We start from the raw sequence: 25,208 nt of genomic DNA, 5'->3' as shown, positions 1-25,208 counted from the left end.
AAGGCCGTTTACCCTGTCTGTTTTTCCTCTATTCCTTAGAAGCCTCTCTTCTGTGCCCTTCCTATGCCACTCAAGGAAGAGAGCCCTTGGAAAACTTGTGTCTCTGAATCCCCTGATCCTCACCCCATCTTGCCCAACAGTGACAGCCCATACACCCATCTGACTACCCAAATGCTCTTCCTCTGCCCCATACTTTCCCTTCTTGCCCACAATAACAGACCATACAACAGCCATATTGGACAGAGAAGCTCTATTTAGACCAGCTAAGGAGCAGCAGTCCAGCGGGAGTTCAGGGCTGTGTACGGTTCTCTGGAGAGTCATAGTTCTGGGGTTAGGCATTCTTCTCCAACCTTTGCTTGGAAACTTTGATCCTTGATTGGTCCCTTTGTTGCCTCTGGATTTTGAGGAAGTTGTAGATTAGAAGGGATACCGCAACTGTAGGTTTCTCTGCTTAAAGCCCATCCCTGTGTTTCTAGTCAGAGGTATTGGGAAAGGTTAACAGATGATGTGAGAATGGGACTACGCCTAGGACAAGAATAAGGAGAATAATGAGTGAACTCTCTCATAGAGTACACAAAAGGAAAGGACAGAAAAGACAAGATGAGAGATCAGATCCTAGATTTGCTTAAGGAGGACAAGGTATGCAGGACATAGTAGCCTTTAATCATAGCATTTTGAAGGCCAAGGCAGATGGATCTCTTGAGTTTGAGGCCAGCCTGGTCTCCATAGTGAGTTCCAGGACAGCCAGAGCTATATAATAAGATCATGTCTTGAGGGGAGGAGCAGGGCAATTTTGTACCTTGACATCTAAAGCCAGCATATTTATCTGCTCTTGTGTGGGATACCCACCTCAGGATTCATCCACCTCTAGGTCTTCCTGCATGCAGATGTACACAAAGATGGAAGCTGGTTGGAGGCTGGTGCCATCTTTAGTGAGCAAGGATATGTGTCGGTAACCTGGAAACGGGCAGAAGGACTGGATTAGGAAGAGAACCAGAGTTGAAATATTGGCCAGGCATCTAAGGACTGTCTCACCTTGTTTCACACAGGTCCAAGGCAGGGTGTATTGACCAATAAATTTATTTCGGGATGTCCAGTTATAATCCTTTACCACAAAACGCAGCATAACAAGTTCAGGCACCTGGACCCGGAAACAGAATGTCTCCCCCCAGTATGGATTAAAACCTGAAGTGGAGATAGGAATAAAGGAACAGACTTACTGTCTTCATTAGGCCCATACTAAGTTGGTTTCCCTGCATTCTCTTTAATCTAGATGCCAGTCAGCATTTCACAAGTGCAACATGTAGCAGCAGGGGCTAGAGAATTGGCCCAGTGGTTAAAAGCACATGCCCTTTTCCAGAGGACCTGTGTTTGGTTCCCAGAACCCACACCTCATAAATCATAGCTGCCCTATAACCGAGTCTGAGAAATCCGATGGCCTCTTGTCCTCTGTGGGCACGCACAGGTGGTACACACACACACATAAATATTTTAAGATAAAAAGCGTAAGGACTTTTCCCAATTCATAAGCCTGTGACTATGTCACTTTGCCTCCCTTGGAAGTGCACAGTCACATAGACCAACCAAGTAGAGGATAGAAGGGACTCAGCAGTCTGGTCCTACACTTCCCATGCCTAGTCTCTCACCATTGTTCTCCACATAGTTGGTCTCTTGCTTCGCTGTGTCTTCAGGAATACCAAAGACCTCTACTTTCACCAGTGGATCCACAACGGAGTTCTCTTTGGTTTTGTCCACTTTGGGGAGTCTTTGACCACTGATCACCTGCAACCAGGGCACTGGAACTTTATGAGTCCCTGCTCACCGCAGCCCTCCCTCACCCAGCCTTCACACCCTTGATAAGACAGGACTGGCACTATAGCTTTCATAGTTTACAAAACTAATCGTGCATAGATGGTATATTCCAGTTTCCAACCTAAAGTTTTAAAATAAAAGGCTTGAAAGTAGGCACACCAATGATAATAGCCTTTTCTGTAGTATTTACTGTGTACCAGGAGTTCTAAGCACTTTTTAACCCAAAGTCCTCACAACCCCTCGAGGCAGGTTATATACCCCTGTCTTGCAGCTGAGTTTACTGGGGTTACAAGTTGCCAGTGTTGCACAACTAGAAAGTGATTTGAAACTAGGCAATTGCCTTCAAAGTCTGCAGTTGAGTCAGGCTATACTCCCTCTCATGAAAAATTTATTTTTATTTTATATAGTTATTTATTCACTTATTCCATCTCACTGTGTAGCTCTGGCCTGGGATTAAATGTGTGTGCTATAACTCCTGGCAGAAAATTTTCAACTAGTGACACCACCACCACCACCCCGGCCAGTCCCATGCACACACACAGTCCCATCCCAGGCCATTCCAGCTTCTTTCCAACAGTTCTGTCATACCTGGACTAAGAGGATCTTGGCCTTAAAAAGACTGATGGGCCTCTGGGGATTGAAGGAACTCTGGATATCTTGAAGGAATTCTGGCTTCAGCACATAGCCAGAGCCACCATTCTGACGGAAGAACCCATCACAGATATCCATGGCACACCCTGCAGTCTGCATATTCATAGCCACTGAGAATCCCAGGGAAAAAAGAAAAGGTCATTTTGGGAGCTGGGTATGATACATAGTTGCAAACCCAGCCCTCATGACAGGCAAGTGGACTCCCACAAGGTCAACATCATTCTAGTTTACAGCAGCAAGTTCTAAGCCAACCAAAGCTATATGCCCTGTTTCTCCTCCCTCCCCCCTCTATTCCTCTCTTCCCCTCCCCCTTTTTTGCTCTCTTTTGCATATATATATATATATATATATATATATATATATATATATATATATATACATACATACATACACTTTTTTTCTCTCTCACATATACACAACTAGGTATTTGAGTATTACATGCATACACACAAATCCTTGTGAGAATTCTGGAATTTTGGTTTCTTTGAAAAACACAGAAATATTATAAGAAAGTGGGGTTTTTTTGTTTGTTTGTTTGTTTGTTTGTTTGTTTTAATACCAAGTATGGGGATATGGGGCTGCTTTGAACTGATCACAGCAGCTGACTATGATTTATTTGCCTCATCTTCTAGCAGAGGCATGGTTTTGCCAGCTGCAGCTAGTTTCTACACTTGTGTGACCTTTGGAATTCTGGGAACTTTTCAGAGGGTGTATAAATGCTAGAGCCCCAATTGGTTGGGGCCTAGGTGGTTGTTGCTCATTCAAGGAGGTTGGTTGTGCAAAGAAACAAAAAGAAAGAAATTGGGTTCAGGGATATTTTCTCTCTCTCTCTCTCTCTCTCTCTCTCTCTCTCTCTCTCTCTCTCTCTCTTTCTCTCTCCCTCCCTCTCTCCCTCCTTACCTCCTTCCTTCCCTTTGGTGATAGGGTGTGAAACCAAGGGGATAAAGGGTGGGGACAAAAGAACCCGTAAAGTAGCAAAGACCAGCTGCACATCCTCTTTGGCCTTTTAACCCCTCTTCCAGGGGAATTAGAAGGTAGTGGGTATAAGGATGGCTGCTGGAGCTGGGTAGCACACTTGGAGGACTGAAGAAGGAGGACAGAGTTTGAAACCAGCTTAGGCTATAAAACAGAATATGGTCCTCAAATCAGTGCCTGCTGGAAACATTCCAATAGACAGTACCACTTTTCTTACCTTTTCTTACTTTTTTAAAACATTCCTGACCTTATTTCCACTAGGGCATGTACCTCCCATCAACTGATCTCCACTCCCTTCCTTCCCATCCTTGCTGCTTTCTCACCCATCTGGCAGCCTGCATTCCAGAATTCCTGGGGTTTAAAGTTGGATGAATCTGTCCTCAGAGCACTGGGATACACACGGCATAATTGCCTGGCATTGTGCTGTACAAACTCGTTGCCTGTAAAAAGGTGTAAGGAAGGAAATGGAAACTCTGTCTCTGTCTCCCTCTTCCCAAGTCCCAAGGACCCTTTCTACTTACTTCACTCGTCTCAAAATCTGAGGCTGGCTCCAGAGACCACCTCCCCCAAATTGTCTTCTTGCTAGGGCTTTGCATCCTCTATTCACAAACCTTTCCTTATGCGGGTTGGGAATGCAACTTAGTCAGGTCCTGCCTAGCAGGCATAAAGCCCTGGGTTTGCAAACCAGCAAACCCAGGTGATATGCCTGGGAAATGGTGATATGCAGGGTAATCCCAGAATTTGGGAGATAGAGACAAGAGGATCAGAAGATCAAGGTGATCTTCAACCACAGAGCAAGTCTGAGATAGGACTGGGCTATGTGAGACTATCTTACGTCCTCTCTAAGAAGTTCTTAACTCCTTCATATCTCTATTTCTTCCTTGTTCTGTTTCTTTTTTTTTAATATTTATTTATTTATTGTGTATACAATGCTCTATCTGCATGTATACCTGCATGCCAGAAGATGGCATCAGATCTCATAGATGGTTGTGAGCCACCATGTGGTTGCTGGGAGTGGAACTCAGGATCTTTGGAAAAGAAGTCGGTGTTCTTAACCTCTGAGCCATCTCTCCAGCCCGTTGTTCTGTTTCTCACCTGCCTGCCTGCCAGGCCTGAAGCTGCCCATCCCACTTGTCTCCTGACCTGCCTCCCTGATGAGGTGCTTGGCCTTTGTCTCAGAGAAGGATGAAACATCATAGATGTGGTAGTTTTCTTTGGAATGAGTGAAGCTGAAGAAGGGAACAGTCCTCATGTAGACAACCAGGGCAGACAGATCTGGGCACAAGATGGTCCTGGAATTCAGATAAAACTGGACAGGAAGATGGTATTGAATTTACCGTGGTCTGGAGAGAAGCTAGTGGCCATCCAACCTAAGCCTCTGCCCGATGCCTCCCCACTGTACTCTCCCCCCTGCCTCACCTGGTTGGACAACAGAACGGACTCAAAAATGGAACTAGCCTGCCGAACCAATACATGACCACAGATATTCAGAAAAGTCATCGGACACGTCACAACCTGGGGGTGAGGATGGGAATAAAGGCAGTGTACAATATACTGCTCAGATCAGTTTCCGCTCTGGGTTTGGAAGGTCCTTTCTACATTACATCTCTGGTAAAAAGTCTTTATTATTTTGAAACAGAGAGGCATCAGTCTCCCTACCTCTCTTAAAAACAAATGGACAATAATCATCTTTGGTCAAAATGGATATGTAATCTCTACATGGTGATGCATGCCTTTAATCCCAGCATTTAGGAGACAGAGGCAGGTGGATCTCTATGAATTTGAGCCTAGCTTGATCTAGATAGCAAGTTTCAGGTTACCCAAGAATACATAGTGCAACTGTCTTTTTTTTTTTTTTTTAAAAAAAAAAAAAAAAAAGCACATGAACCCAGTCAGATATGTCAGATGTGTCAAGGTATGCAGGTGGTCACACAACCCACACCTATAAGGATGTGAGGACTCCAGAGCATTACCTTTGTATTTGTATTTATCTCCTTAATTCCCATTGTCATCCCTAAACATGATGGCAGGTATAAACACCACAGCCTCAGAACAGGGTAAGTCATAATTCAGCTGAGCAAGCCATGCAAGTCACAAGAAAGAAATGCAGACTTCACACCTGGCTCTTGGAGGTCCCGCCAATGGTACCCTTTCTCACTTGGCCTCCCCCTAGTTCGATACTTCTGGCTCCTCCTCAAAACACTTTAACCCCATTATAGCTGAGACTGAGGTCACAGCAATCAGTGGTCCAGTAACTTCTATTCAGGCAATAAAATAGCCACACACACACATAAGCACAAACATACTCATTCTAAAGAAGGGAAGGGAGGGACAGAGACAGAGAGAGAGAGATAGAGGGAGAGACCAACCAGGGGCCTTCAGATTTGCCTTTAAGGAGTTTGTGAAGAACAAAAGTTGTGTCCGGAGTCACTTAACTCCTTCATCTCTCCCCTCCTCCCTTTTCTTCTTTCTTGAACTCACCTACCTACTCATCAGAACCTACCTACTTATCCTACCCTACCACCCTGTGCCACTGGACCCAAGAGATATCTAAGTGAGGGCTTCAAAAATTTTGAAGTATTAAAAAATATTTCAAGGTTTCTTTTCTAGAGAGCAGCTCAGCAATAATAAGCAAAAGTGTCAACCTGTCTACATTTCTCCATTTTGAATAAGAAGCTCTGTCTTTGAGCTGCCCATGGGCTACATCTGGGGTCTAGGTCCTCTCCATGCATGGTCCTTGGTTGATTCATTAGTCTCTGCAGGACCCCCTGGGCCCAGAGTTTTTTACTCTGTTGGCCTCCTTGTGGAGCTCCTGTCCCCTCCAGGTCTTTCTATCTTCCCCTTCTTCCATAAGACTCCCTGTACTCTGCCTAAAGTTTGGCTATGGGCATCTGCTTTGATACCAACTAAGCTGGTAGGCTATAGCTTTGCATGTGCGAAGTCCTGTGTTCAAATCACAATAATATAAATAAATAAGATTGAAAGTAAACTAATGTAACCATATTATACAATGTTTTCAAAAATAAAAAGTTACTCATTTTTTTAATGAGAAGAAGCAGCAGCTTTGTCTAAGAGCTTTGTCCATGAAGTTGGGAAGCCGCTGCAATAGATGTCTAGATGGCAATAGATAATGCATAGTGATGCAGAAGATGCATAATTAGGCCTCTTTTATTGAGAGGAAATATCATCTTCCTCCCTGGCTCTCCATGCCAGTTAGCTCTAGTGTCTTCAGAAACTGACCCTCAGCTTGTGATGCATGCTGATCAAATACCATTACAAAAACAAACAAACAAAAACTAGTCCTAACTCACCTTCTTTTTGTCCTTAATTCCAAGGGGCAGCTCCTGGGACTCACGCTCAGGCTGGACATTCAACACGGAAAAAGTGTCTGAGTCCATATCTGAGTCTTGATCTTTCTCCAGCCCTTCTTCTTCTTCTTCTTCAACTTCAGTATCCTCAATTATACTTAATTTCTTTCCTTTTACCAAGATCTTCCCCCGAAGCTGCTAGGGGACAAAAATAAAGAGACATGTCTACTTGTCTGCTCGAGTTCTTCCTGAAGATAATGGAGCTCATTCCATCTCAAAGACAGGAGAAGAAAGTGTATTGTCAGAAATTTCCCAGAAGAGGTTTGATTCCTTAATATATTTGGTAGAGTTACTTATTTTCCAACAAACCTATGTTTCTATCCATATGAAAAGAAAAGTCAATAGGTCCTCACTCACATTTTACACACTGAAAATTCCCTTAGGTTAAATATTTACATATACAAAGGACATGGGAGTATGAAGAGATAATAATTTTGAATAGTCTTACTTTTTTTATTTTATAATGGAAGAGCCTTTAGAAAGGATATGGATTGGGAGTTGGTCACTCAAGCCTGTAGTTTCAGCATTCTGGAGGCCAAGGCAGGCAGGACTAGATGCTAAAAAGTGCCAAGAATACTGGTACATGCTGTAAATCCAGCACTCAAAAAACTCAAAACAACAACAAAAACAGAAGCCCTTCTCTTCAATGTTTGCCATTATGAATCATCTCACTATGGAATTACTTGCAGTTATTCTCTTGTGTTGGTTGCAATATAATTTGGTATTTTTTCTAGAGAGCAGCTCAACAATAATAATCAAAACTGTCAAAATGCAATCTCTGTCTCTGTTTGTGTGTGTGTGTGTGTGTGTGTATGTGTGCATGTATGCACGTGTGTGTGTGCATGTGTGTGTGCACACGCATGTGTGTTTTGAGAAAGGGTCTTATGTAGCATAGGCTGGCTTCCAGCTCACAATACACTAGAGACTAGCCTTGAACTCCTGATCCTCCTGCTCCAGCTCCTGAGTGCTAGAATCACCACACCTGCCTAGAATGTAAACTCTTTGGCCAGCAGCTATGCATCCCACAATACCACCATCAATGTCACACACAGAATACAGAAGCTTTAACTCAGAAACTAAAAGAAAGACTAACTAGGCAAAGCGCATGGACAGGATGAAAATTAACAATGTAAGTGTCTGTTAAATGTGTAACTGAATAAATTACAGCCCTATATGGCATCAGCATAAAACAGCACACTGAAGAGCTCTAATATTAGAGGAAAATATAGGGCTGGGGGTATCGTTTAGTAGATAACTGCTTGTCTAGTATGCATGAGGCCCTGGATTCAAGCACTGCCTAAACCTGGTTTGGTGCTACATACCAGTCATCTCAGCATTTGGGAGGCAGAGGCAGGAGGATCGGGGACTCAAAGGCAGACTGAGCTATATCAGACCTGTCTCAAAAAAAAAAAAAAAAGCCAGGCAGTGGTGGTACCACACTTGGGAGGCAGAAGCAGACAGATCAAGTTTGAGGCTAGCCTGATCTACAAAGTGAGTTTTCAGGACAAACAGGGCTATACAAAGAAACCCTGTGTCAAAAAAAAAAAAAAAGGAAAAGCATACTTAGGATATGAAATTTAAAAAATATATGGATGGTAATCCCATTCATGGTTTTTCTAATAGAACTTTTACATATATATGTTTATTTAAGCTTTAGAAAAATCTATTCATAGTGACAGAAATGTGACTCAGTTGGCAAAGCGCATCCCTAGCATGTACAAAGCTCTGGAGCTGAAGCCCAGCCTATTATTAATGCAGTGTTGTGGCACATGCCTGTAATACTAGTACTTGGAAGGTAGAGGTAGGAGGAACAGAGGTTCAAGGAAAGGTCATTCTTGGTTACATATAACAAGTCTAAAGCCAGCTTGGGCTTCATGGGAATCTCAAGGAAGAGGAGGAAGAGCAGGAATGGGCAACAGCTGAAAGTGTAGCTCAGTCATACAGCTTAGCATGAGTGAAATTTAGTGGTCAGTGAAAATAAATCCACTGGGACAGCAAGATGGATCCGTAAGTAGAGGCACTTGCCAAAAGCCTGGTGGTCCCAGCTTGATCTCCAGGACCCACATGGTAGATGGAGAGAAGCAGTTCATGTTGACCTCCATGCTTGTTTTGCCATGGCGCATCCACTACCACCTCCTTCCTCAAAATACATACATACTGTATACATACATAAATGTAATACTTTTTAAAAATCTATTGATGTGTACTGTTATGAAATTTGTTGGGATAATATTAGGAGAGATTTCTCTTTTTCTATATTGCTTATAAACTTTGTATGAATTATTAACTATCAAGAACTATTAAGGACTAGAGATATCACTTAGTAGAGTGCTTTCCTAGCATGCAAAATGCACTGGGCTTGATCCCCAGTACCAGAGACACTAGGCATGGTAGTGTATGCCTATAATCCCAGATGAAGAAAGGAGGGTCAAAGCTAGCCTTGGCTAGATAAGATCTTGTCTCCAAAAACAGACAACAAACAAACAAACAAACAAAACCCCTCACCTATAGGTATCTTAAAAAGCAAAATGGCCCATCTGAAGATAGAAGGGAATAAAAGCATGTGGAAGAAGGAGCCGTGGTGAAGGACTGTGGAAGTCACACAGGGGCCTGCCTGGCCCCCGAGTCCCTACCTCTGGCGATGGCAGCTTGTCCACCACCAGCTCCTCTAGGGTGGTGCTCAGCAGCTGCTCTCCCAGGATCTCAGTCAGATGCTTTGCCAAGGTGCGCTGCTGATCCCAGGTACAGTGGTTCTCCAGAGACAAGATGAGTGGGTAGTCCGATAACTAGCAGAGGGGAGCGGAGGAGGCAGTTAGAATTATGAAGTCGCATAACCTCCTGCTGGATCCCCAGACCCCCGTTTACGAACTCTCATGAGTATACTGACTGTTTAACTCCCCCAAGCCCATTATAGGGCTCTGTGAAAACTTGCTAGACTTCAGGCCCATTCCTCCGGACAGACCCACATCTAAGAGTCACTCTTGAGACCTCAAATCTTATACCTCTAAATCTCATCTGCGGCCTTCTGAGGCCTTTGGGTTTTCAGTCTCAGTATGGATGTCAGGCTATTCTTCCAGGTATGAGCTCACATTATACTCTCATCTCTAGATCCCTATTGTCCCCAGCCCAACTCATCACTGCCTCTGTTCCTCTAGCCATCCTTCCCTATATAGTAACAGAAACTTTTAGTAGTTACTAGCAACGAGTGACTGTTGCTGGTATGAATGTTGTATGAATACTAATTACTAGTAGCATATCCCACACTTAGAGTGACCCTTTAATATTGCCAGATGCTTTAGTTAAAAACTTCTTTTATCAGCTGGGCGATGGTGGCACACACCTGTAGTTCCAGTACTCAGGAGACAGAGGCAGGTGGATCTCTATGAGTTCAAGGCCAGCCTGGTCTACGTTGTGAGTTCTAACAGCCAGCACTACACAGTGAAACCCTGTCTCAAAAAAAAAAAAAAAAACCAAAACAAATATATATATTATGTATAATTATATTTATAATAAAAATAAAATAATAACAAAAACCCTTTTGTCTATATAACATCACTTGCAAATAAACATTCTTCTGCTCTTCCACCCTCACCGGATCAAGGCCATCACATTTCCCTCAGAACCTTGTTATTCCCAATCCAGGGCTACTACCTGGAAAGCATATTGTGCTAGTGTTGCCACGACATCTTTGAACAGGATACGAGAGGTCAGAGTATGTCCATGGTAAACAATGGGCTCCCCATCAGGTCCATCCCACACATCCACCTCCACACAGCGGCATCCCCGCCTCAAGGCCCTGCAAGAACCCCAAGCCCCCAGAGGCAGGAGAGGTCAAGGTGTGATCATCTACCTAAGAAGCTGCCTCTGCCCACTCTAGAAAGAGCACTTCTCACTAGCGCTTGCCCATCCAGACCACTTCAAGCACTATCTCTCCATGGAGGCATCTCAGTCCACTGAGCCAAGGCTGCCACTTAGCCCCAGTTCATAATCTCTCTAGTAAACCATTTCACATCACCTCACAATATTTCCACTATTCCGGATGTATATATCCCAATATGGCACCTGAGTCATTCAAAATCCTAGCAAATCCACCCACTACTGAGGCTTCAAACAGGGTCTTTTACCAGCAGCCTGGAATTTAACCTTTGTTTACGCTGGGATTGGAGGCGTGTGTCTCCCTCTCTCCAATAGGATTGAACCCAGGGCCTCATACATGCTTTACCACTAAGCTATAGAGTTCCTTCAAGCTACCCAGTCAGTCGCTGGTCAGTGCTTCAATGCTGTCCTGACTATTCAGTCTCGTCACGATTAATCACAACAGCAACTACCACTTGCTAGCTGCTGACTCATAGATTGTGCCCTTTCGTCTTCACAAGAGCCCTGACAGATTGGACACTGTTACATCGCTATTTCACAGAGGGACATACAGAGCTTAATCAGCCCCCAGAACACCAAGAGAGCTAGAATTTGACCTAAAGTGGACGGACTCCAGGGACTATGTTTTAAACTACATCCTACCGCCTTGCCTTTAGAGCAACGGTTCTCAACCTGTGGGTCAAGACCCCTTTGGTAAATCTCTGTCTCCAAAAATATTTACATTCTGATTCATAACAGTAGCAAAATTTACAGTTAAGAAGTAGCAACAAAAATAATTTTATGGCTAGGGATCAACACAACATGAGGAACTGTATTAAAGGGTTGCAGCATTAGGAAGGTTGAGAACCACTGCTTTAAAGCATGCCGTTTACAAGGTCAAAACATATCTCAGGGTCCCTGAGTTATCAGTTTCCTGGCTTGTGACAAAGAGAGGGGTCCCGTTTACGCATAGGATTTCATTACCATTCTTCTACTGTCTAACATGTTCTCCAAGTGTCTCAGGTATCCAGGGATCCTAAGTCCCTAAACTCTCTATGTTTCGATCCCTGCTATCTCTCCCTTAGGTTCCCACAGGCAGGCCATCTCATGAGCGGGAACCCCTCACCCACAGCTGTACCGTATGTATCCTTCAACGCTGCTCTGGCCACAGAGCTGGTTTCTCAGCAGGTAGGTGTTATGAGAGGAGTTAATGTAGTAGTGATTCAGAGGCTGAGTCATGTCCTGGTAGATAGGGAGGTAGTCTTGATTGAAGATGCTTCCATCCTTTGAACAGAGGTAGCTGAGGAAGCCATCCTTGCTCAGCACATGCAGCAATCTGCCTAGGGTGTGGAGTGGGGAGCACGAGAGTGAAAAGTTCTGGGGAGAGGTCTGACACACCCATAAAAGCCAATTCTCCAGCCACCTCCCTTAGATGCCTATTTCCAGTCTGCAGATCCCAAATTTGCCACATGTTTTATCTGCCATTTAAAACACTCCTTCTCACAGCCTGTTGAAGGGTTAAGCATCAGACTTTCCCTTTCTAGCTATCTAGCTTTCTAGCTATCTCTCTGTCTCTCTTTCTCTGTGTCTTTCTCTTTGTCTCTCTGTCTCCATCTCTCTCTCTGTGTCTCTCTCTTTGTCTCTGTCTCCATCTCTCTCTCTCTCTCTCTCTCTCTCTCTCTCTCTCTCTGTGTGTGTGTGTGTGTGTGTGTGTGTGTGTGTGTGTGTGTGTGTTTTGAGACAGAGCTTCTCTGTACAGCCCTGGCTGTCCTGGAACTCATTCTTTATATCAGACTGGCCTTGCACTCACAGAGATCTGCTTGCCTCTGCCTTCCAATTAAAGGCATGCACCCCCACCACCTGGCTTTCTTGCTTCGTTTTTAAGATGGGAACTCACTATGTGGCTCTGGCTGACCTGAAACTCTGTATGTAGACTAGGCTTGCCTCAGACACACAGAGGTCCAGGTGTGGCGATGCACGCCTTTAATCTCAGCTCTTGGGAAACAGAAGAAAGCAGATCTCTGAGTTTTAGGCCATCCTAGTCTACATAGAGAGTTCTGGGACTGCCAGAGCTAAATAGTGAGATCCTGTCTTGGAAACAAAACAAAACAAAAACCAACTACCCAGAGATCCTTTTGTGTCTCCTGTGTGCTGGACCTAAAGGCCACAACACCTGGCATGTGCTCTCTTGAGCTCACTTGCATGATCTCTCTCTCGCTTTACTTTTTTTTTTTTTTACTTTGCATATGTATATAATGTGTGCAAAGGGGGTGCGTGTGCTATGGCACATATGCTAAGGTCAGAAGACAATTTGTAAGAATTGATTCTCTTCTTCCACCATGTGGGTCCACAGGCTCAAACTCAGGTCATCAGGCATGGCAACAAGCACCTGGCCCACTGAGCCACCCTGCCAGTCCCCACCTCAACTATCCTGAGTGATTTCCTTTTATAAATAAATGGTCTCTATTCCTATCACTAAAAAAAGGTCATATTTGCAGGACCTGGTAGTGCACACCTACAGTCCCATCATTTGAGAGGCAGAGCTACAGGATCTTAAAGAAACAAACAGATAAAACATTCTAGTCCAGGGTTATCCAACAGAACTGGATAAAACCACAAGAATGCTGTGTTCTGCATTGGTGGACACAGCAGCCCCTACATACATGTATCTATGAGCACTTGATTCTAGTCCATTTAAAGGTACATAGTTCTTGGAGATAACAGTTACCATAAAAGACAGTACAGAATCCAGTTCCGAAATATATACAGCTTCTGTATATACCTAGAAAAGTTATTGGTAACCTGACCAAACTCTGCTTTATTCAGGCGGTGAAGCTACGTGTCCGATGTCTTCTTACATGTGGTGTTTGGGGGGATTTGTCGACATCTCCTTAGGCTATACTCTTGCTTAGGGAATGGTTCTTGGACTCCTTCCATGGGCCTCACTGCTCTTGGTATGGACTTCATGCAGTAACAACAGAGGCTTGCTGTTATTGGGCACTCATTTCTTGCAAGGACATTATGTATTGCAGCTTGCTACACAGTGAGGTCAGCATTACAACAGAGCTACTATGGCACATAGCTAGCTTAAGTGAAGGAGCTGGGATTTGAACCCAAGCAGTCCAATGTCAGGGCTGGACTGTGAAGTCTCCTGACCAGCTCCGAAGACCTAGGTTTGATAAATCATAGAAAGAGTGAAGAATGCCAGGAATTTGGGCAGGAAGTTTCAGTTGGAGGCTCCACTTCTCAGCACAATGTGTTGGAATTAGGTCTTAACATGCATGCATCAGGGAGCACCGCTGAGCCATAACATGTTATAAATGCTATTTATAGCATTACATCCATAACAGATATAACTGATCCTGCTCTGAGAGTAGAAGATGTTTTTTCTTCTGACTTCTTCAGTTTTACTTTCTGGCTAGCATGGTTGTACACACTTATTTGGGGGTTTTGTTTTGTTTTGATACAGGGTTTTTCTGCATAGCTCTGAACTCACTCTGTTGGCCAGGCTAACCTCAGACTCAGAGATCCACCTGTTTCTGACTCCAGAGTGTTGGGATTAAAGGTGTGCATCAGCACGGCCCGGCCTGCTTTATCATTTTCATGAGACACTACTTGAGGGATGACCTGAGTTTGTGTTTCAGTTCCATTCTCCTTCGCTGCTGGCTTCCAGGAAGTTGTTTAATCATTTTTTTTTCTATTCTGTCGCAGTGAGGACTAAATTAAGTGAAGAATGTGAAAGTACTTTGCAAGTAATTTACTATTGATATAAGCTTCTCACACTCTGAAAGGAATAGAGGGATGGAACTTTGCCACTTACTTTGCCACGAAATAGCAAAGTAGAAGAAATTAATGATTTTAAAAAGGCATATTTTAGCTGTACTTGACAAATGCCAGATACTTGGCCTCATCGCTGCCCCAGGCCTAGGGTGAATAGATTCCTGATTGGGGGCTTAAGGGCTCAAGACCAATTTAGAGAACTTCCAGGAAGCTGACATTTAAAGGAGTGGCAGCCATGAGACACGGGGCAAAGAAATCATTGTGAAGGGAGGAGGTGAGAGGGGGAAATCAAGTGATTCCTTCTTCCACTGAGGACAAAGTTGATATGGTAAAGAATTCCCCCAAAGTAAAGGATGTGAGATCTGAGCATAGGAACAAAAAGGGGACCTCACATCGTCTTCCTCCTAAGAGGTTCATCTCTGTCTTAACTGACAGGGAAGGGCTGCCTTCCTTTAGGTGATGTGGTTCAGTGAGATGATTGGAATGGAGGCCAGGAGAGGGGTGGACTCAGCCTTTCCCTGCGATAGAAGGCTCTGTGTCTGGGTCTTTTTTTAGCCTCCTCCCAGTTCCTATGTCTTGCCTCTACACACTCAGTTCTCCTTACCATTCTCAGAAGGCTCATAGCGGTCTATGAATTCCAGAGCAAGGTCGGCGGCATGGTCTTTTTCTTTCTGCTCCTCTCTAAGGAAATCCACAAATTCCAGCAAGGTCAGCTTCTGTCCATCAGATGAGAAGTTTGTGAATAGTTCCTCGACCTCAGTGCGCTTAGTCAGTGCCTTATAGAACTGTACAAATTCTTCCCCTTCTAGAGTATCAGACTGGGAAACATCTGCTTCCTGCAAGAGAAGATTTACCAGGGAAGGGATGAATGCTAGAAAATGGGACAATCTTCATTTGTCCTGTAGAGTTGTATGACTGCAAGTTTCAAAAATTAGCCTCTCTGAATCTGTCTTTCTGTCTCTTTCTTTCTTCCTCTCTCTCCAGCACTGGAAGTACCTCTTAACACATGCACACACCACGCCTAACTTTTTACACAGATGCTGGAGTAGAACTTGAGTAAGAACTATTCTTACATGGTAAGCAGTTTACCAACAAAGGCATCTTTCCAGGCCCTGTAAGGTTCATCTTATCGTGTATTTATAAACTCTCATAGAGATCCTGATATTTTACTCTTACCGGTCACTCTAATAAATAAAAGACAAAATTTCAGCTCTATCAATTGTTAAAAGGAATTTTTGGTTTTTGTTTTTTGAGACAGGGTTTCTCTGTGTAGTGTTGGCTGTTCTGAAACTTGCTATGTAAACCAGGCTGGTCTTGAACTCAGAGATCTGCCTACCTCTGACTCTTGAGTACTGGATTAAAGGTGTGTGCCACCACTGCCCAGCATTAGAGGGAAAGATTATGTTTTTCAAAGGTCTCTAAATGGTTTGAGGAGAGCTGGGGCAATCATGCATGCCTTTAATCCCAACTGAGGATCAGGAATTCAAGGTCAGACTCAGCTACATAGTGAGTTTGAAGCCAATTTGTGCTACATTAGATCCTGGCTCAAAACCAAACAAACAACAGCTACTAGTCAGAATCTGCTACCTTGTTTCCAGTCCCATTGCAGATGGAATTGTGCAGTGCACCTGTGAAACTGGTTGTGAATAGGAAGATCTAACATAATAACATATTAGTTTTTTGTTTGTTTTGTTTTGTTTTGAGACAGGGTCTCTCTATGTAGCCCTAGTTGTCCTGGAACTCACTCTGTAGGCCAGGCTGGCCTCAAACTTACAGAGATCCACCTGCCTCTGCCTCCCAAGTGCTGAGAGTAAAGGCTTGTGCCAACACACCCAGTTCTAACATAGTAACATAGTTAGTTTTCCCTTATAGGTGTCATGACTCATCCTCCCAACAGGTCTGAGTGGCCAGAGAATCATTCTCCTACAGGTCCCACTGGGATTATTATGGAAATGGAGTACACAGTAAGAATTCAACAAATGAATGCTGCTGAGTGGGGTCAGAGGCCTTCTGGCAAAGTGAAAATATGGTCTGGCTGACTCCTGCAAACTCTCCCCAGCAAACGTACCTGAAAAAGACTGTAGGCATAGTCTTCATCCATTTCCACATTCATCAGAAGCAGCAGCCGTTGTGTTTCTTGAAAATTCATCCGGCCATCCTGGTTTCTGTCTCCTTGGTTGAACCAGTCTCTCACCCATCCAGCTCCGAGTCAAGGCAAAAGCACTATGTGTTTAGTGTGTGTGTTCATCCATTGGTACCCCTCCTGTCTTTGTTGCCAATCTCTCTCCTAAACCAGTCCATTTTCTACATAGCTTCTAGAATAGTCTCTCCAGAATATAAGTCTATCTTGCCATTGCATGGCACAGGGGCCTGCAGGGACCTACCTCCCTGTTGTAAAGAAACATAAACTAACACAGAAGATCACCTTACCTTTGTGAACTGGCCCAGTCCAGCCTTCTCACCGTACCTATCTGTCTTTGTACTTTTGCCAGACTCAGCATCTCCTTCCTCTGAACTCCACCCCCCCAACCCGCCCCATCCCACCACCTGCTTCCTGAGTCTCCTTTCCCTGAACCTTTATTCATGCTATCCCCTCAGCCAGGAGTGCCTTTCCCACCCTCCTCCTTCAGGTTCAAATTGTTCTACTTTTCTTTCTGTCTTTGACAGGGTCCCATGTAGCCAAGGCTAGCCTCAAACTTACCCCATAGCCAAGGATGACTTTTCTGACTGTCTTCCTTCTGGCCTCCTGGGAGGCCAGCACTGCAGAAACAGGTACACATCACCATGCCCAGTGCTTGCAGTGCTGTGATTGAACCCAAGGGCTTCATACATGCTAGGCAAACTCCACCAACAGAGCTACATCTCCAGTCCAGAATTTTTTTTAAATAATGTATTCTCGACTCTTTTATTTTATTCTCACTAGCCAAGACTGAAACTTTTTAATTTAATTTTATATGTATTAATGTGAAGGTGTCAGATCCCTTGGAATGGGAATTACAGATAGTTGTGAGCTGCCATGTGGGTGCTGGAAATTGAACCTCCTTTGGAAGAACAGACAATGCTCCTAACCACTGAGCCATTTCTCCAGCCCCTCCAGTCCAAAATTTAAAGACCCAGCTCACATGCTATTTCTTCCCTGCACTTTTCTTAGAATACTCTTAGGTAGAATCAAGCATGCCTCTAACTTAGTACTTAAATTATTTACACAGATTGATTCTCTCCACTAACCAAAGTAACATATGTGATCTCATTAGTCTTGGCGTCTCTGAAACTAGGCCTAATGATGAATACAATCTGGCTAATGGGTGCTGAATGAATGTATGCATGCATGCAGTAATGCACAATCTAGAAACCTCTTTTACGTGTATTGGAGGGTTTGCAAGCCATTGTGTGTGTGCGGCAGGTCAGAGGACAGACAACTCGTGGGAGTCAGTTCTCCTACCATGTGGAATTGTGTTCGGGTTGTGGCAAGCACCTTCACTGGCTGCAATATTTCACTGACTTTGTCTAAGAATCTTGATGTGAGTCTACATCACTGCGCAAGCTCTAGAAGTTACATCCCATGCCTACGGTAGTGAGTGCTAGCTACTGGTGTGTCTGTTTAGATCACAGGAGCAGCACAAGCACCTTGCTTGCTTTGCTTCCTCTCACTGGCCTTCCCCCATCCTGGGTTCTGAGTCTCAGACTCTGACTGGCAAGCATCCATTTCTCCTTCAGAATCATCAGCTCTATACTGGCCCTAGCGCCTCTCCCTACACCACCTGGATCTGTTTTTGCACCCTTCCCATAGTCCCTGGATCTGCAGCATGACTCCTTAAGTAACCTCTGTCCATACCCTAACTCCATCTGGTTGATACTGCTCCAGTTGCTCCTGGCTGTTCATGCTGGCGACAAGATCCACCAACAGCTGGAGTCCTCGCATCCACATCTGGGCCTCTTCAACACTGTTGGCCACAAGGTCCAGGTTGGGGCGGCGACCATGGAAGACAATGGTGAAGCCTTGCTCCAGGGGAAACTCTTCCATCAGATAGCGCAGCAGCTCAGAGTCATGTCCCTTACGGATGGTCTCCACATCAGAGATTGAAACTGTCAGAGAAGAAGCAGGTGGGAGCCCTGAGGAAAGGCCTCTGACACACAGTAGGGGCTAAGTGATGGTGGCCAGAACTCCCTTCTCCGTGAAGACATAGGAGGAGCCCGAGCTTCTGCAGGCTGGATCCCAAAGGACCCTTGGACAGGGTGATAGAGACCCAGTGATTCAGGAATTCACATGAGACAGGAAGGAGGTTCAGCTAGACCTGGCAAGACCTGACTCCCAGCCACCAGCTGACATTTTGAAGACCCAGACTTAACCCCTTAGAGTCCATATCTTAAAGAATGGATGGTCCCCCTTTATGGTAGGTTGCAATAGTTTCCACAGGAGAGCTAGTGGGGATGACAAATACCCCTGAAAAATAGTCACCCCAAACTGTAGAGTGTATGCCTATGTTTTCCATTTGAAGTTTTCCTCTATCCAGGTGCCTAGAGGGGAGCCAGAGAAATCTTTTCAGTCTCTAGCTCAGCTTGGGGTGGGGTGGTTCTTGAGTATTGATTATGTCTCTAAAGCAGACTCTGTTTAGTCTGTGATCAAGTGTTTAAAGGAACCATAACAAGCTTGGCCAACACAATGTACACTATTAGGATGCATTTTTATGCTTTGAAATATTGTAGTGGCTAACATTCATGAAATTCATCAAGGTTTCAGATTTCATGCTAGATGTTTCACACATTAGCTCTGCAAGTCTCTATAATTTACAGGTAGGTGCAAGTTAACCCATATTTTGTAAATGAGAAACTTTAGTTCAGTTAAGTAATTTGTTCTAAACAACTCACCCAGAAAGTGGCAGAACCAGGATTTTAGTCCAGATAGGGTGATGTCAGATCACAATCATAATGACCATTGTGTGTGTGTGTGTGTGTGTGTGTGTGTGTGTGTAGCTCTTCTAAGCCTCCTCTATCAACAACTAACTCTCATTACAGTCTTACAAAGGCAAGGGCTGCTTGTTATCTTGGACAGAGCCATACAGGTGGACCTGCACAAGAGACCACTATCACAGCATCTTGGTCTCTTCCCTGCTCTTCTGGATTCCTAAGAAACCTGTCCACCCATATACCCACACACAGCTATCAAGGTCACTCACAAGTGGGCTTGGCTATGCCGTCAGCTTGCCGAGCATGCCAGACTGTCATGCCGTCATTCTGAAGTCTGAAGTATCTTGGCTTCTTCCAGGTCTTGGTCCTCACCTTGCGCAACATTGTACCTTCTTGCATCAGTAGCAGGTCCTGATCAGTGGTCAGCCCTGAGACAAGAAAAGCAGGGGCTTATTTAGCCAATGGGGGAGGCTAGAGAGCTCAGAGGTGCTCTGGAACCACCCCTCCACCCCAGGCTTTCCTCCAAGACCTCTTCCCCTGCAGGGGTACTTACGCTCTTGAATCTGAGATGCCATCGCCCACTGTTCCACCAGCTAGTGCCAGAGTCACCTAAAGGAACAAGGAGAAACAAAGGGCTTTGGGTGAATCCTGGCGATTAAGAGAACAAGAGAAAGAAACCCAGTGTTTTCTTAGTGGCATGTGTCAGGTACTTCACCTAGTTTGTAGCTGTTTGCACTTCTGGTTTGCTGACCCCCAGGCTTAAGAAACCTATTTTAACTTATACTCAGATTGGAATTTAAAATAAGATACATAGATCTATCTTTGTTAACTAGTTCCCATGGCTAGCTCCGGGGAGGGATAAAGCAGCGCTTGTTCCACACACTCTCTTGCTACCCTACGCTCACTAGGTAACATCGCTCCATACCTTGCTCATTCCCCATGTCCTCATTATCAGGCTCTGCCATTTTGCTGCCAACCCTTACCAAAACCTAGAATCTGTCCACACTAGCTGTCACTCCTCCAGGTACCACCATTCCAGCTTTTTTTTTTCCCCTTTCTTGGAGCCCTGTCTGTTCTTTCATGTACATTGTGTCAAATCCCCAAAGAGCTAGGACAGAGTGTTCTCTTCCTTTCTTTGAGACAGAGTCTCATGTAGCCAAGGCTGGCCTTGAATTCCTGATCCTCCCCTCCCACCTCTTGAGTACTGGGATTGCAGATGTGAGCCACAATGCCCCAGATCATGCTCAGCTCTTGATCAGCTTGTGCGGAAACTGACAAATCTTACAAAGGATAACGTTTTGCTTTTGCGTGAGTGGGAGACCTATGCTTAAACAGAAAACTGTTGCAACTGTTCATTTAAAGTTTATAATTTTGACAGTGATAAATATGTAAAAGAAAGCTTCAAAATTCTGTATAGTTACTGGGTCTGGTGAAACATGCCTATAATCCTAACATTTAGGAGTTCAAGGCTAGCCTCAGACACTTAGTGAGTTCTAGGCCAGCCTGGGTTATATGAAACCCTGTCTCAGAGAAAAAAGAAAAAGAGACCTTCAAATCTGTAACACAACCATTCCATCTGCATTCCACTAAAATATGATGCAGTTTGGAGATAGGGAGATGTCTCAGCAGTTGAGAGCACTGGCTGTTCTTCCAGAGAATCCTAGTTCAACTCCCAGCAATGACACAGTGGCTCATAACCATCTGTAACTCCAGTTCCAAAAGATCCAACATCTTCTGGCCTCAGTGAGCACCAAGCGGTACACAGACATGCATTTAGCCAAAACACTCATATATATTCAATAAATTTTACAGTATCATTTAGTTTAACTCTTAAATTTTTACAGATGAATAAGCAGGAGTCTAAGATGTGATATGACATGTCTAAAGTCATGCAGCATATTAGAACCCTAATTGTTTTTGTTTTTGTGACAGGGTTTCTCCAGTCTGTAGACCAGGCTGGCCTGGAACTCACAGAGATCACTCTGTTTTTGCCTCCCAGTTGCTGGGGTTAAAGGTGTGTGCCACCTTGCCCTACCCTTCTATCTAATAAGAAGACCTATAAAATCCACCGTGCAATGAGTAATTTGAGACAAGGTATTTCTCTATAGCCCTGACTGTCCTGGGACTCATTCTCTAGACCAAGCTGACCTCGAACTCACAGAGCTCCACATGCCTCTGCCTCCCAAGTGCTGGGATTGTGCACCACCACACCTGGCAGTGACTCACTCTAAGGAGACTTGAGAGTCACTAAAAATGCAACTTCCCTGATTTTAAGACTTAGAGAACGCTCTCTAAAGGGGTAGATGAGTAAGGGGTAAAGGACGAGGAACAGTCTCTTGGGAGAGAAATAGCTATGACAGTTTTAGGAGGAAAAGTTTTACTGGCCGAGGCTGAGTATGTGCTCCTGGCTGAGAAGAGTTCTCTGGATGGAAGAAGGGACCTAAAGTGCTCCTTCAGAGACAGAAAGCATCTCCTTTTGTAGGCGTGGATGCACTGGTTGGAATCTTCACACAGCTTAAAACTGCTGTAGGAAGACTGGAGGAGAAAGGAATGGGTCACTCTTAAATCCCTTGGGTACTCTCACCATAGTGGTGTGAGAGTGATCTGAGGCGGTAGCTTCCACTTTGTGGGCACAAGACTCTGTAGTGAGCCTCGGGCTTGGAAGTAGACAGAATTACCTTCTCTGGATGTTCAGGAGCCTTACATGTCCTGGAACATGGGAAGCCCGAGAACAGAGCTCAGGTACCAAAAAAAAAAAACAGTTTCCCAAAACAGCCTTGGAAAAACAATTTGCCTCTCTTTCTCCCAATGACCCTGCCCCCAATTCAGGAGCGATGGTTTTAACTTCTTATCTATGTAGGGTGTGGTCAAGAGAGTGACAGCAGCACCTCAGGAAGCCACAGCTTCCTGAGAACTGAGCTTCATGGAGAAGGAGACTGAAGACCAGAGATCGACTGTCCTGCCAGAGTCCTTTAGTGACAGATCTGCAGTTCTATCCACAACCAGTGTGGAGCTCACCAGCTCTTCCCTTAGGAGGGACCCTCTCCAGAAGGCAGGTTGAAGGAAGGCCAGGAATCAGAGAGGGACACTGATGTTCTCTCTCTCCTCTCCATCATCTTCTGGGTCCCCTACGTCCCCACCAAATAACTTTCTTTTCCTCCCATTTTTCTTGTCTTTCCCATCCTGACCTCTTGCTTTTCCTTTCTTCCTAGCTCACTCCTTTCTGTCTCAAAATCCTCTCTGCTCACTCAAGTCATGCTTTGTGTTCTCCTCATCCTTTTTCTCCATCATATTTTCCTGCTATTCCCCTCCTTTATCTCCACTAATTCCCAATAACTCTTTCTCAACCCCTTTAAGGTTTTTTGAGTCTCTAATCCAGGAGAGAGGACACTTTGATTTGAACACTCAGCAACATGCCTTTCCTTTCAGCCCCATTTTCCCCTGTATCCTAGGAGACTGACTAAACAAAGTGCCTAAAGAATGTGTTAGAACCCAAGTGTTCTAGGGCTTGGTGCTTCCACTGGTGTCTGAAAAGAAGGATGGTTACAATGGATGCAGGTGCAGTGGGGTGAGAAAAAAAAAGGGGTTGGGGGAGGATAAAATCTAAAAGTGAGAGAGATTGGGTTGGCTAGGCACAATGCTAATCTTAACACTTGGGAGGTAGAAGCAGAAGGATCAGGTGTTCAAGGTCATTTTTAGCTATATAGGAAGTTTGAGGGTAGCCTGGACTCAGAGAGGGGAGATTAACCATATACATTTATTTGAGATCCTTGCGAATACAGATAATTGGCTCTGTACTAATATACAGAAACTTTCCTAGTACTAGTGGCCTAGTATTACAGAGCAATCAAAACTTTGTCCTCTGCTTCCAAGTAACTTTATATCACCTACAGAGGGAGTTTGGAATTGTCAAACACATGTGCCAGTGACATTACAGTCGGAGTCAGGGTATTTCAAATTTCTTTCTGAGGGGCAGCAAGGACGAAAACTTATTTTTGTCTATGTCCTTGCTTCTGAAAGGTTTAGGGCTAACCTGGTTCATACAGAGTGGATGGGATGGCTCTGGTCACAGGTCATACCCCTTAGAATCTTAGAACTTGAAGGCTCTCTTACAGCATGTAAACTCCAGAGAAGATGAGCCTGGATCAATTATCTCCAGGAGAGTGTCTTAGAATTTGCCAGATCAAAATTTCCAGATGAGGAGAGAATATTTAGTGGGTACCCTTAAAGAGTACTGGTACAAAGGCAACTCTGGGGAGCCCTAAATTCTCCAATTACAGATCAAGAAGTTGTCTGTAGCCTAAAGCCCCTCAGCATAAAACAACTGGTGTAGCAAGAACTTGCCATAGCTCATTAAGCAGGTGAAAAACAGAGCACAGAACTCAAACCCTGACCAAGGATGTCTAAAAATGATCTCCCTATTACCAGGAGTTTTGATGCCTTGTGGGGTTTGGATACCCCTCATTTAGTAATCCTCAAACGTCTATTAATGTGTCTTCATTGATGAGTATCTACTCTAATTCTGCTTCTTGTCTTATTGGGATAGATTCGCTTCTGAGAAGTGGCTAGGGTTAACACTCACGGCCCTGGACAGCTAAGAGGTCTCTCTATAGAAGGATGACTGACATGACCAGGAAGAAAACCATTTAAGAGTCAAAGAGGATAAAATGGAGAGACCCAGGAGAAGGGAGGGAACCCCAGGGCGGGAAAAGGAGCCTCATTTAACCTAATCCGGAGGGCTTTTAGGACTCGGGCAAGACTCAGCTTGGGCAGAGGTTGGTTAGGACCCAGGACCCTTACCGTGGGTAGGATAGCAGTCCGGTGTCTGGAAACGACACCTCCAGAGCTCGGAAATGCTCCTCGCTGAAAATGAGAAGACTCAGCCTGGCTCCTTTTCTCCTTTCCACTTGACTGCTTCCACCCTCCGGCTGCAGTTTGCTGCTGTAACTGGCAGACTTACAGCCAAGGAGAATGAGTAGGGTGGGGAGAGGTGTGAGCGCTTTCCTCGGTCCAGCCTATCTTAAAGGCCCAGGACACTGGTCAACAGGAGGAGTTGTGGGGGTGGAGCAGCAGAAAAGGATTAATGGAACAGATTGAGGTTTACAGGCAACACATCTCCAGGGAGAAGGAGCCTGGCTGCCTTTTATCTTGATGCCTCCCCACCCGGACCCCTTACTGACCCCAATCCCACAATTGCTCTCAAAGTGAAACCCAAGGCCTGTCTATGGCAGTGCTTTGTAAATCACTGCTTTTCATTCTGGTCGGTGTCTGTGTGGAACACCAGTTCTTGCCCTCCTTTCATCTGGCTGCTGTCCAGGGCGTCACTTTCCACCAGCTTGCCCCCGTGTTTCTGAATCCTGCCTTGCGGGGCGATCAATCTGAGTCTGTAAAAAAAATACAGAAACAGAGAAAGACAGGAGAAGGAAAGAAATAATAAGAGTTCAAAGGGACAGTATCTGTACATGTATATGAAACAGCTCACATATATATGATGGGTGTTTGTTTGAGACAGGATCTTTTGTGGTTAGACTAGCCTTGAACTTGGAGACATACTTGAATTTGATATGTAGCTGAGGATAACAACGGATTTAAGATCCTCCTGTCTGGATCTCTTATGCACTGAGATTCAGATGTGTACCACCGTGGCCAGTTTAAATGGTGATGAGGGTGAAACCCAGATCTTCACTGTGCAAGCGCTTTACCAACTGAGCTACCTCCTCAGCTCCCCACACCCAGCATCCTTCTTTCCTTTTGTAATCATTTGTTTAGTGCCAGGATATTTATTTATTTTTGAGATTGGGCTCTTGCTATGTAGCCTAGATGGCCTTGAACTCACAATCCCTCTGCCTCATCATCCTG

The 25,208-nt window shown here is 44.6% G+C and overlaps 1 protein-coding gene across 7 annotated transcripts; it reads right to left on the bottom strand.

Annotated features, from left to right (window-relative positions):
* Window positions 1–257: 257 nt before the first annotated feature.
* Plcd4 (phospholipase C delta 4) lies at window positions 258–24,531 on the bottom strand. 7 transcript variants are annotated; one of them, XM_021664541.2, is made up of 18 exons: window positions 24,150–24,526; window positions 19,903–19,958; window positions 19,619–19,777; window positions 18,299–18,527; window positions 16,510–16,639; window positions 15,046–15,277; window positions 11,800–12,001; window positions 10,458–10,602; window positions 9,440–9,592; window positions 6,750–6,944; window positions 4,858–4,953; window positions 4,582–4,747; window positions 3,762–3,878; window positions 2,401–2,573; window positions 1,647–1,782; window positions 1,036–1,185; window positions 850–957; window positions 258–394 (listed from the first exon to the last, which is right to left on the bottom strand). In XM_021664541.2, exons 2-17 carry the CDS (start codon window positions 19,922–19,924, stop codon window positions 851–853), a joined length of 2,412 nt encoding a protein of 803 aa, XP_021520216.1. In that variant the 5' UTR covers window positions 19,925–19,958; window positions 24,150–24,526; the 3' UTR covers window positions 258–394; window position 850. The 7 variants fall into 7 exon arrangements, with proteins under 7 accessions (XP_021520216.1, XP_021520211.1, XP_021520197.1 ...); XM_021664536.2 differs by having other exon boundaries at window positions 850–1,185; window positions 6,750–6,941; window positions 24,150–24,529; XM_021664522.2 differs by having other exon boundaries at window positions 850–1,185; window positions 24,150–24,528.
* Between the last annotated feature and the right edge of the window lie 677 nt (window positions 24,532–25,208).

This window comes from Meriones unguiculatus, chromosome 15 (genome assembly GCF_030254825.1).
Source record: "Meriones unguiculatus strain TT.TT164.6M chromosome 15, Bangor_MerUng_6.1, whole genome shotgun sequence".
NCBI classification, from domain to species: Eukaryota; Metazoa; Chordata; class Mammalia; order Rodentia; family Muridae; genus Meriones; species Meriones unguiculatus.
This window is presented reverse-complemented; position numbering and strand designations above follow the sequence as displayed.